This window comes from Epinephelus lanceolatus, chromosome 16 (assembly GCF_041903045.1).
Source record: "Epinephelus lanceolatus isolate andai-2023 chromosome 16, ASM4190304v1, whole genome shotgun sequence".
NCBI lineage: Eukaryota > Metazoa > Chordata > Actinopteri > Perciformes > Serranidae > Epinephelus > Epinephelus lanceolatus.
Genome location: NC_135749.1, coordinates 22,240,820 through 22,252,998, shown reverse-complemented (window position 1 = coordinate 22,252,998; position 12,179 = coordinate 22,240,820). Strand labels below are relative to the sequence as shown.

The 12,179-nt window shown below is 38.8% G+C and overlaps 1 protein-coding gene and 1 long non-coding RNA gene across 7 annotated transcripts in view; one reads left to right on the top strand and one right to left on the bottom strand.

Annotated features, from left to right (window-relative positions):
• Positions 1 to 12,179, bottom strand: part of akap9 (A kinase (PRKA) anchor protein 9) — an 87,304-nt gene that overhangs the window by 43,928 nt on the left and 31,197 nt on the right. For all 6 annotated transcript variants that reach the window (XM_033637536.2, XM_033637538.2, XM_033637537.2 and 3 more), the window contains 10 exons: positions 12,022 to 12,092; positions 11,789 to 11,909; positions 11,257 to 11,354; positions 9,933 to 10,029; positions 9,416 to 9,650; positions 6,331 to 6,382; positions 5,085 to 5,429; positions 3,028 to 3,303; positions 815 to 951; positions 437 to 597 (listed from right to left, as the gene is read on the bottom strand). In XM_033637536.2, the coding sequence (XP_033493427.2) occupies positions 437 to 597; positions 815 to 951; positions 3,028 to 3,303; positions 5,085 to 5,429; positions 6,331 to 6,382; positions 9,416 to 9,650; positions 9,933 to 10,029; positions 11,257 to 11,354; positions 11,789 to 11,909; positions 12,022 to 12,092 (1,593 nt within the window). The remainder of the gene's footprint in view (positions 1 to 436; positions 598 to 814; positions 952 to 3,027; positions 3,304 to 5,084; positions 5,430 to 6,330; positions 6,383 to 9,415; positions 9,651 to 9,932; positions 10,030 to 11,256; positions 11,355 to 11,788; positions 11,910 to 12,021; positions 12,093 to 12,179) is intronic.
• LOC144467301 (uncharacterized) lies at positions 3,244 to 10,221 on the top strand. The gene is made up of 2 exons (XR_013493567.1): positions 3,244 to 3,375; positions 9,404 to 10,221. It is a non-coding gene; the product is annotated as an uncharacterized LOC144467301 (long non-coding RNA).

The following is a 12,179-nucleotide window of genomic DNA, read 5'->3' as shown; positions in this document are numbered from 1 at the left end:
TGAGTAGCTTTGGAATTTTGGGCTGATGGTCGGATGAAATATACCATTTGTAGACATCACCTGAGGCTCCGGGAAATTACACAGGGCATGTTTTACTATTTTCTGACATTTTATTGATAAAACGATTAATTGTGAAAATAATCGGCAGATCAATCGATAGTGGAAATAGTTGTTAGTTGCAGCCCAATAATAATGCAAACTGATTCTAAGCTCTATAAATACTGTGGTGCTGTTTAGTGAGTGCTGACATAACTACAGTTTGAAGGTTTCTCGTCTATTTTCTTCTCCTGTGTGTTTGCTACAGTACAAATCTCACCTCCAGCTAACTACCAACATCTGAACTAACATATCTGAGTAAATTTGTGGTTGACCCCTCTGCCCAAACATAAACACCTGCATTTACCTTAAACTATTACTTAGACCTGATGTTACTTGCCTGCAGTGTAAGGTCTGACGGGTGCAGCCTGCTGTCCTCCACTGGAGGCGTCACGCAAGCTCTGCATGTGAAGTCCCATAGTTTCCTCCGCAGCTGCCGTAGTCTTCAGGACATCAACCAGCACCTGACTGAGTTTCTCATTGGCCTTACGCAAGATGTTTCTGTAAGCACACAGTGAGGAAGAGTTTCTTCTAAGCATCTGTAGTGCTAATGAAAAACAAAATGTCGGTTGGCTAAAAGAAAGGCTTGAGGCAATTAACAACATATTTGTCACCCTATTAAGTCTAATTTGGCTTCAATTAATATAAATCTTTGGAGCATCTCCGTACACAAAGGTTTATTATTAGGAAACAGTACGAACACAGTGTCTGTCACTACCTTTCAGTGTCCTTATCAGAAGACCCTCCATCACCCTGCGATGACAGTTTGCCTCCACCAGCCTGCTTTACTCCTGACCCGCCTGGATCTTCCTCTTCCTCAACTTCTTCTTGACCGTCTTCTCTCTTCTTCAAGGCCTGGACAGGCAGCAGAGAGAACACAGACAGCAGTCCCGTCATTGCAAAGTTGCAATTGAACACAAAGACTCCTGAAAACTCTGGACGGCAAAAGACAGAGCGGCTGTGTGTGCGACCATTAGTAAAAGTGCATTCAAATAAGGCACGGCGAGGGGGCACGTAGACACAGTGCCCTTTTTAACGAGCACACAGACACACACAAACACAAAGACGCACTTCTGACTCTCTCGGGGCCGGGAGAAACACTAGTATCTTTGTGCTGCTATGGCAACAGGTGCACCTGAGGCACAGAGACTTGCAGAGGCGACAGCTCCATCTTCTGAGAGCACAGCAGAAGTGCAGCTCTGCTTCTACAGCCACTTCACTCCCAGACACTACGCTGTGCACAGACTGCAGATGAGCGAGAGTGGCACTGACTTCAGTCAAAGAATCAGATCATAGCATCTTTTGAATGACACTGTTTTATAGTTATCTAACTAACATACAGTGTTGTACAAATGCCTGTAAAGCTTAAAAATCTTATTGACACAAAAATGTTCCCATTTCTTGTAATTATTTTGACTCCACATTCTTTAGTATGCAGCATTAGCATTTTGTCCATCATAATTAACGTACATTAACATGCCAATATATATTATATATGTGTTAACAGATTTAAAGTTACATGAACATGGTATTAAAGTTTGAATTACGTCTACTGACATGTTAAACAACCAAATCATTCTTTATGGGCCTAAAATATTCACAAAAAAAACCCTTGAAAAGTCTATTATTTGTTCCATAATTTGTAATGTCATTTATTAGCTTGTTTTCTAAAACTGAGAATTTAAACATAAAATGGCAAGAATTTAAAATCCAGAACTACTACAACCATATTTTTTGGACCTAGGGGACATTTGAGTTTTGTCCAAAACAAAATATCCTTCTGGCTTTCTATGTCACGTTTATCAGACTTCAGTTTATCTTCTATGGACCAACCAAACAGTGTTCAGCTTGATGAAATTCTTTACATAAATCTATTAATTTAGAAGAAAATAAGATAATAATCTGTGTAAACATCTCAATCGAGTGTCATCAGACTTTTATCATAACAACTCATCTGAGCCAATTACTGCAGCTTAAGAACTTTGCTTTTCACTAAATTATCCTATCTGAATGACCACCAAGCGTGTGTTGAAGCAACTCATCTCACAAAGAACACTGAAGCTGACAACCGCTGCTATCACAGAGTTAAAGCTTAATCATGCAATAAATGGTTAGTGAAAGCCTGGCAGGCCCTGGGATTAGCTCTTCAAGGCATGAGGGGTGGTTTAAAGAAATAATCCTAAATCAACGTGAGGAAACCAGAACATGGAGAGTAGATAGAGGAGAAAGTGGGTATCTAAAATATTATTCTTTGACAGCAGCGCATGAACAAATATGCTTTCTGTGAAATTGTAACGACTGAAGTGAGAAACACAATAAATCAGAAATTAAGTGTATACAAGAGTAAAATAATTCAAATGGTGTACCCTACTTTAAAAGGATAATAAGGGTGTATGCACATCTTGTTCCACACTTTTCGGATAAAAGGTGTTGGTTAAAGAGATGCAATTACTGTATCTGAAATACTAGGTAAATAGGAGGCTAGAAAGGTTGTGTGCAAATCCAAAAAAACCTCATTGGGAATTACGCTGGATCCCAAAAATGAACAAAAATAGAAACATTTTACAAGGTCCCACTCTACACACAGTGTGTTTGGTGATGCAGCATATTACACAAACATGTTGCTGCATCGTTTTACACTTGTTTCCCAAATTAAACCAAATTACTCACTAATGACAGTATTTAAACAAATACTTTCATTATTTAGTCAACACACATCTACTGTGTTGGTAAAAAGACAATGCAAAACCAATATTAGTTGAAGCATACATAATCAATGATAGAGTATTCGATGCAACAGCTGCATTGCGACAGTGCATCTGAAAATGAATGACACAGCAGAATTCTCTCAGATAAAGTGAATGAAATCTGTGGGGACAGCGGAGAGTGAATCAACACATCAAATGTGACAGCTCAGTTAGAAACACTGACCTGCTCAGGTTCTGATTTCTGCAGCTCCGCTTTTAACTTTCTGATCTCGGCGTTCCTCTCCTGCAGCTCCCTCTCCAGTCTCTCCTTCTCCACCTCCTCCAGCCAGGCGCCTGAGGTGAGAGGAGCTCCGGGACTCGCCCGCTCCTCGTTCTCCCTCTCCTCCACCTCCTCTTTATCTGACCAGGTCTGCATGGCGGCGCTCCTCTGGCAGGCACGCTTGTTGATTCGAGCCAGCTCAATCTGCTGTGCAAACTCCACGGACATCTGAACTATGGCCTGTCAGAAAATATGGATCCGAAGATAATGTGTCTTAGGACTCTACTTGATATAGAGAAACAGAGATCTACGGTAAGAGTGCAGATGTAATTATATTAACAATTATAAAATAACATTTTCCATCATAAGAGAATTAGTGTACTGTATCTGCAACTGTTATTTTCATTCTAGATTATTCTGCTGAATATTTTCTTGATTAATTGACTGATTGTTTGGTCTAACCAAAGGCAAAATGCATGGTCGCAGAGCTCAAATGACATCTCTGAATGTCTTGTTTTGTCTGACCTGCAGTCCACAACCAAAAGATACTCTCTGTAATAGTTTTTTTCTAATTGCTAAGGGCACTATCTTTGAATCTATAGGTTATTTTTAACTCTCCACACTAACCACAAAACCTTACACCAAACCAGCAAAACATTATACATCTCGTGCAGAAGCAAACCTCTGGAAAAACTCTTAAACTATTCCGAAAAAGTACACACAAACCATCATGTGAACAAGCACACAAAGCACTAAGTTAACACTGATAGTAGAAATAAAAAAACACTTAAGGCTGTGTGCAGGCAAAGCAGTTTGCAAAATAATTTCTATACATAAATTAAACACACATACACACAGATATCCAAATGTGTAAAGTATGGATGTGTATTTATGAGCATAAACACTGTCAAGAAAGGGAGGACAGAATTTCAAACACTCCTCATACAACAAAAGCGCTGCAGAAAAAAAACAAGGTAACACTTTACTTGACGGTATCTACAAAAGGGTGACATGACACTGTCATAACTATGACTTGACACTGTCATGAACTTGTCATAGACATTATGTACATGTCATAAACGTTTATGACTGCTGTCATTAGGTTTTTGTAATGATTTGATTATGACAACTTGACATTAATTAAAGTGACATTACCAGAAGATGTCTTTGTCATGACAACTTGACATTACATTTGTTTGGGATGTCCTTATTATGACAACTAATTATAATAATCATTATGTCACCTTGTCATAAACACAAAAACAGGTGCATTTTTTTGTTAATGTCAAGTCGTTATGACAAAGACATCTCCTGGTAATGTCATCCTGGTTAATGTCAAGCTATCATAATAAGGACATCCCAAACAATGTCAACTTGTCATTACAAAAAACGAATGACACTTAATGACAGCAGTCACAAACGTTTATGACATGTACATAATGTTTATGACAAGTTCATGACAGAGTCATGTCATAGTTATGACAGTGTCATGTCACCCTTATGTAGATACCTTCAAGTAAAGTGTTACTGAAAACAAAAACATGGATGTTAGAAAAATGAATCAGAAGAATATTTGGCTAAATCTGGCCTTCTTTGTGGGTCTGGCCATAAAACTTCATCATCACATGTTGTCTTGAGTTAGGCAGCACATGTTTCAGTGTGAAAGGGCAACTGGCAAAATAGTGTAGAGACCAGCATTTGCAGTTTTGCTAGAAGTGTTATTAAATTACAAACTGATGGTAAAGCAGAGAATGTGCATTCAGTTTGGCACACTTGGTGAATTAGTGTTCATGGTGTCAGAAATCATGCTTCAGGAATCACTGTTAGTGTGTAAACATTCAGGAAAAACTGTAAAATCACAAAAGACTAAGATAACCAGCAAATATTCATATTTAAGGAACCAGAACCATCGACTATTCAACTCCAACTCCTTTCGTATCAATCAAACGCAATGCTTCTGTCACCAGTTTTATTGAAACTGACTAGATACAGGAGTTGTATAAAAATACATGTCCACCTACCTTGGCAACTTCCTCTTCCACTCTCTCCCAGTGTTGTTTGTCTTCCAGCACGACTTGCCTAGTCGCCCCAAGGCTATCACTGGAGCTCCCAGCACCGTTAATACTGTTGAGATCCTTTTTCTCTCCTCTCTCCTCCTGACGCTCCTCTGCTTTCCTCTCCTGCTCCTTTTCTTCTGTCAGTCTCCTCAGCTCCCTGTTGTGCTGCTCTTTCAGCGCTGCTACTTCTTGGACATACTTGTGGTAGAGCGCTTTCCTCAGCGCCTGCAGCTGTGCTGTCAGGCCTGCAGACCTGACGGGCCAGCGCGACTCCACACCTCCCTCTGACAGTTCCTCCTCACCCAGGTCCTGTGAAGAGTGAGGAGAGCAGAAAAGAGAAAGAAAGGAACAAATTACAAGAACTAATGTAGCAGACCACAGCTGCCGCAGTGTGTTAAAAAGAGTCATGTAACAAAATATGGACAACAAAGTTCCTCAGGGCTGATCCACAAATAAACTGTTCCTCTTTACTGTAGATAAAACCCATCCGCCCTTAGATCACTATTAAATACACCGTTTTGTTCCCTCCACCCCCTGATGATAAAGCAATAAAGAGAAGTCTTGCATTACATTACAGCCACATTTAGCCCTAACACACTACCACCCCTGTCTTGTGATGAATCCCCGTCTTGTGTGCTTCATGGTGATTCAGCTTCTTCAGCAACACTTGCCTCAAGCTTAACATCTCTAATCCAAATATCTTAAAGTGTATCATGCCCAATTCCTTTCTCTCCCATTCTCGCTCTTGCTGTGCTTCTGTCAATCTTCCTCTCTGATCTCCACACAGTCAGACGAGCTGTGGAAACTTTGAGGTTGGAGGAGACACGCTAAGACGCAATGGAAGTTGGAGTGATGTGAGTGAGAGATGGCGTAAATGGAGTGCGGCTCATTCACGCAAGGCAGAATGCTCCTTTCATGCAGCCTACACGACTACAGTACGTCCGCTTTGGTTCACGAGTAACACAGTAAAATGGTAGGTTATGTAACGTCCGACCCTTTCAATCGTTAAGATTCAGGACCGTTCATGATGCTGGTTCCGGAGCAAAGCTGCAGAATTTAGGGCACGTTTTAGCCTAAAGGCTGCAACTGCCCACTCGCATCCACCCTCACTGTCACAGCGTCTTAATGCATGTACATGTTTCAGCTCGTAGTAAGATGTGATGCATGTGACACGGAAGATTTAGATGAGGGCAAAATGTAGCAGCCAAACCTTTAGTTCGTCTCCTTGCTCCTCCATTGTCTCACAGCTGGACTCTGCAGCACTGGACAGGCAGAAAGAGAAAACGAGAAGTCAAAATTAATAGTTCTACAACCTCAGATAAGTTAAACAGTTTGATACAGTTTATTTTTAGTTATTTTTCTTTATGACGTCTTACATCATGGCCTGAAGTGCTTTTTTATTAGTTTATAGTTAAGTACAAATGTAAACGCTTAAAATGTAATTATAAGGACCATGAAGTATTGACAGGGACTAATGTTTGTTAAATCAATAACCATAACCGCGACTGACAAACAATTACTGTAACACGATGACGGAAAGTATCCTTCTTACTTTCATATCAGTCAAGTAAAAAACTTGAACAAGCTGAGCTTACAAGCTTTTTGGTTGTAAGCATGAAAGTCTAAACATTTCTGTGTGACGGTAATTTGAACAGCCATCCCCTGAATAATATAACGAAACAATATTATTAAGCGAGTACTAATATGACATATACAATCCAAAATGAACTGAGGTGATTACATAACGAGGGCTGTGATTAATGACTACTTAAGTAGGGGTTTGGTTTGTTTGTTAGCGGCAGTACAAAAAAACTACTTGCCAGATTTCCATTAAACCTTGTGAATGGGCGTAGCATGGACCAAGGACAAATCCATTAAATTTTAGAGCTGATCTGAATCACGAGGCGGAATAATGCCAGGCATCTTAAAATCCAGGAGATGGTGGTAAAGTTAAATAGTGATGAAACATTGCTGACTGTCAAAATATGATGAGTCCTTATCATAATCCACATTCACGGACACCAGTAACCCTCTGAGGTAGCCTACACATGTAGCTGCTTGAACTTCATAGAGAATTTTGATGTAATGATGTTGTTGAATGTGGTCCCCAATCAATCAATAAATCAGTAAATCAATATGTTCACCATTTTCCGTTCAGGCATACAAGAGAGAAGTTTTCTTTATGAATTCAAGGTAACAGCATGACTAATTGATAAACAAATGCTCATTTTAGGGGTGAAGTATTCCTTTAATCTGCTGATTTCTTGATTAATGGATTCATTATTAAAAAAATCCCCATAAGGATTTCCTAGAGTCCAAGGTGGTGTCTTCAGATTTCTTTTGTCCCAAAGATATCCAGTTCACTATCATACATGTGCCAAAAAAAAAACACAGCAAATCCTCACATTTGAGAGGCTGAAATAAGACAAGGTTTGACCTTTTTCCTGTGAAAAATTACTGAAACAATGACTGAACTATCAAAATAGCTTTGGAGCAATTTTCTGTTGATCCACTAAATGATTACACGTTTGAACTCTAGACATAACAAGTACATAAAATACCAGGCACGGCTGCATGAATTAAATTAAACATGCAGTGCACATACATGTAATATATCTGGGCATAATATGTGTGATTGTATTCCACATTTTTGGGTATCACTTTCCTGAAGAAAATTACACAAAATGGGATTTAAGAAGTGAACTATTTTTTAAAAAAAATGGCTAGAAATTATATTTACCATATCAAACAGTGGAGGGCAGCAGCATCTCAGTTTTCACAGTACCAGTAGGACTCTGGTCTTTTTAGCCAAGAGGAACAGCTCACCCACAGAAATATAGTTTGGTTTTGGTGTGTGTGTGTGTGTGTGTGTGTAAACAAGCAGTATGTCACAGAAATGAGCTGTCATTATCACGAAGAAAGAGTGCCAGACGATACCTTTTTTTTTTTTTTTTTTTTTTTTAAGACTTCTTTATGCTGTCTATTCTGCATGGCCGTACGGAAAAAGGAAAAAGGGCATTTCTGTATTCTTAGCCCACGGCATGAATATGTTGCAGGATGACTTGAAACTTAAGATGTTGATGTTTTTAACTCAGTTACGAAACAAATTCTTAAATTTCTCTTTTAAAATATGAGCTCTCTATTCTTGATTTTTTTAGTTCCTTCTTTTTGTATTTTCTGTAATTCTTTAAATTTAAGCTGCTGCCTGCCTTGACCAAAAATTCATAATCTCAATGAGACTCTCGTGGTTTAATAAATATTAAATACAAATTAAATAAAAACGATTATACATCTATTTGAACAAAAGAGTTCTTTAGAAACCTCACACACAATTCAACATACTACTAAGCGATGCATGCACAAACAGTAACATTTATATTGTTATCTACAGCACATCCCTCAGGAAGGGATCTCCAATGGCTGAAGGGTACTTTTATAGGTTAGTGGGTTAACAAAAGGCATGAATAAAGCTTCAAACAACCTAGTGAATATTTCATTAGTTGAGGCTTTGTTGTCAGCTGAACTGGGTCAGGTAGCTTCCACTTGCTGCACGGGATGTGTAGACCAGCTTCGAGTAAAAGTAGAAGATCGTGTCGCTCAGTCTGCTGTTCCTCTATCACATGCACAGTACCAATCAATCAAGTGAAGAGCAACTAATAACATGAGGACTGTGTGGGAGGGAGGCTGTATGAATCCAGTGATAGTGCTCTTTAAATGCTAAATAACCCACAACTGAGTAGACAACATTTTCAGTCATATCCACTAAGTCAAATCGATTCTTTTAAAGATAAGATAAAATGTAACTTATCCCAAGGGACATTGCTGAAACCATGCCATTTTAACTATACCAAATTTAATCTACTGGCAGTGGTGGGTGGTAACACGTTACATTTACTCCATTACATGTACTTGATTTATTTTTTTGATTAATTGTATTTATGAAAGTGGTTGTTTTCCTGAATACTTTTTACTCTTACTCGAATACATTTGCGATAAAATCTATGTACTTTTACTCTGTTAGACAGGGCTACACACTACTTTTACTGATACATTAAGCTATAGGACATTTTTATATTCAGGTGAGCTCAAACACACAACAGTGTTTGTACAACAGCAAGCAATTAGATAGCCTACTGGTGATAGTGAATTTTTAATGGCCGATTTATTAACGATGAGTTTGGATAGCTTATTTTTATCTTCCTTGTGCTGTTCTGTTAGTCTATTGTCCTTCGTCTTGCAATACAAACTTTAAAAAAAATGAATTTGCTCATGTGTTTTCACAGTGTTATCATCACCTGAAGTGGGTCTGAGTTCCCGTGACCTCCTGCAGTCGCTGCTGCAGCATGAAGAGCTCAGTGGCGTATCGCTCCTCACTCTCCGCCGCCTGCTGCTGGTAGTGAGCTCGGAGATGCTCCATCTCCTGTCTGTGGCTCTCCTCCAGCTGGAGCTGCTTCTCCTGCTCTTCGGCCTTCAGCCTCTGTAATTCCTTGTTCAGGGAGGTAGATGGTGCACCAGCCCGCTCCTCGGGATCTGACCAATACAGAGGGGAAGTGAGAAATTCAATATACTCAACTGGATAGCATTAGAAGATTAGAATCAATAAGATGAAACTTTAATGTTCCTTCTGGGAAAAATGGGTCACTGCAGTAACAAATAACTGAGGGATACAGAGTAAAGAGAATACTACAGAACATTTAACTTCTGTCTGTCTTCTTACTACACACCTGCGTGTTTGACTCAGCGACCTGACATTAATGCTTGACCTGTTTGCTTTTCAGTTTTTGCTCGAGAGGATAGCTCCACATTATTTACCTTTGCTCGCAGAGCTAGCAGCTTGCACACGCAGGTCAGAGATCTCCTTCTCACTCCTGCTCTTCAGTTCATCGTATGCCGCCTGCAGCTCTGTCATCTGGGAGACCAACAGATCAGTTAACGCATTTCTGATTGTATTATTATCCTGTTATTATTAGTCTGTTCCTCAAACAGACAACAAAATGTGCCAATTCCTTAATACATACAAACTGTGCACTATATATATGCACTTGTAAAACAATCAACTTATTTACCAGTTTAAAGGAATAATACATCCCCTAAATGACAATTTGTGTATCAATTATTCACCCAGTGCTACAATGAATTTGTGAAGAAAACTTTGTTTTTCTCGCTTGCCTCGATGGTGAACGAAGAATCAAAAAAACAACATTTCAAATGACCTGAAGTAACAGGGGTCTATGTTTGACAACAGCAAAACTATATTGAAAGATTGGTTGACAAACTGTCATTCAACTCGTGCAGTATAATCCAAGTCTCAATATATACAGTTAAATGCTCAGTACTTTCCAGACACATGCATTTCGTTCATACCTTAGTATTTAAAACTGAATTGAGAGTGAAATGTACCTATGCTCTCTTCAAATTAAGACTCTGTTGACAAAAATAGTAATTTTACCTCACTGGAGCTACTGGTCAACCACAGCTTCCATCAGTTGACTGTTTATTTTATTTTGTGACTTTGGTATTTTTAAGGGTTAGTTCAGATTCACCTAAGTCACACTATAACACAAAAAAACTACTGATCGTAAGAGTCTGTAAAAGGATTTGGTATTGTTTTACTGTTGTGAAACTTGGACCCCATCTACTTCAATTCATCAAGATTTTGTCCATTTCTGGATTCTTTGTTCACCATGGAGGGTTGCGAGAAAAACAAACTCACAAATTCATCACCATTATTTGGACAGTGAAGTATTCCTCTAATGCCAACAGGAAATGATGCAATACATGCACCAATGCATGCAAATCAAACTGCTTCTTCCAATCTCACTGCCAATTTAACTTCATAAATAAGGAGCAAAGTGTATGAATGAAGATTAAATAGAAATGTTTGGCTTTCTTTGGTGTTCACAAAGTTGTCATGGTGCAATCCCAAATTAGTTTTAGCTTTTTCCAGCTCTGAGCAGCTCCTTCAGTGGATTGTGGGAAAACAGTGTCTCAAAAAATCAAGTGTTTTTATGTGTTTGTGTACATTTTATTTTGCTAATGTTCCAGTGTGAGCCAACAACAACCTGCTGAGAATTAGCATGGAGTATGTAGTTGTGACACAGCTTACTGTAGGTCCACAGATATGTGAAGTTTTTACCTTGTTCCCGTCAGCTCTCAGCAGAGCCTGGAGCTGTGACAGTCGATGGTGTTCCTGCTCAATCCCCTGCCTCACCTGCTGAAGATCTCTGTAGAGCTCTATAAATAAATTGGATGATTTTATGCAAATATGGTTAAAATGAAGACAGTAAGATATTTAATGCATTTTATTTAAAAGCACTTTGTAAGTATAAATTGAATTTAATGTTGGTTCACAGTGCTATTTATGCTGGAAATACATGTTATACTATCTGTAATATTGTATTTATATATATTTATACATATATAATTTCCATAGTCAAGTACTCGCATGCACTGCACATTTATTTTGTCGAATCACTCATTTTTGCTTTATGGATCTGTGCAGATATTCATAGATCATTGTGTCCTGTCTAAATGTGTTTTCTTCTACAAAGCAGGAAATAATAAGTGATGTCTCTATATGATGAACCAGAACTGACATCCAAGTCGAGTACTCGAGTATGCTCATCCCTGTTTTACACTGCAATTTAATTTTTTAGTAGATAAAATACCTCTGGCCTCCAATATGATGGAGGTGGATTCACTAGTTTCTGGTCTTTCCACAGAAGGGGGCAGCGGGCCCCCACCAGCAACACATTCCAAAAACTCTTCACCAAACGTCTTTCGAAAACGCTGAACACAGAGCAGATAGAGAGAAGGTTAACTGCTGTGGTAACCTGGCAACACACATGAATAAAATTCATTCAGAAAACTTACATTACAACTATCTGTATTCAGCAATTACCTGAATGATCTCGCTGCATTCCTCTGACACAGCTTGTAACATGTTGTGGTATTTAGTAATTTTTGGCTCATCTGGAAAAAAAGGAACAGAAAATTGGGATTAATTGAATTAAAATGTTTGATGCTTCACACAGACCCTGACAACCAGCTGAGCACAAA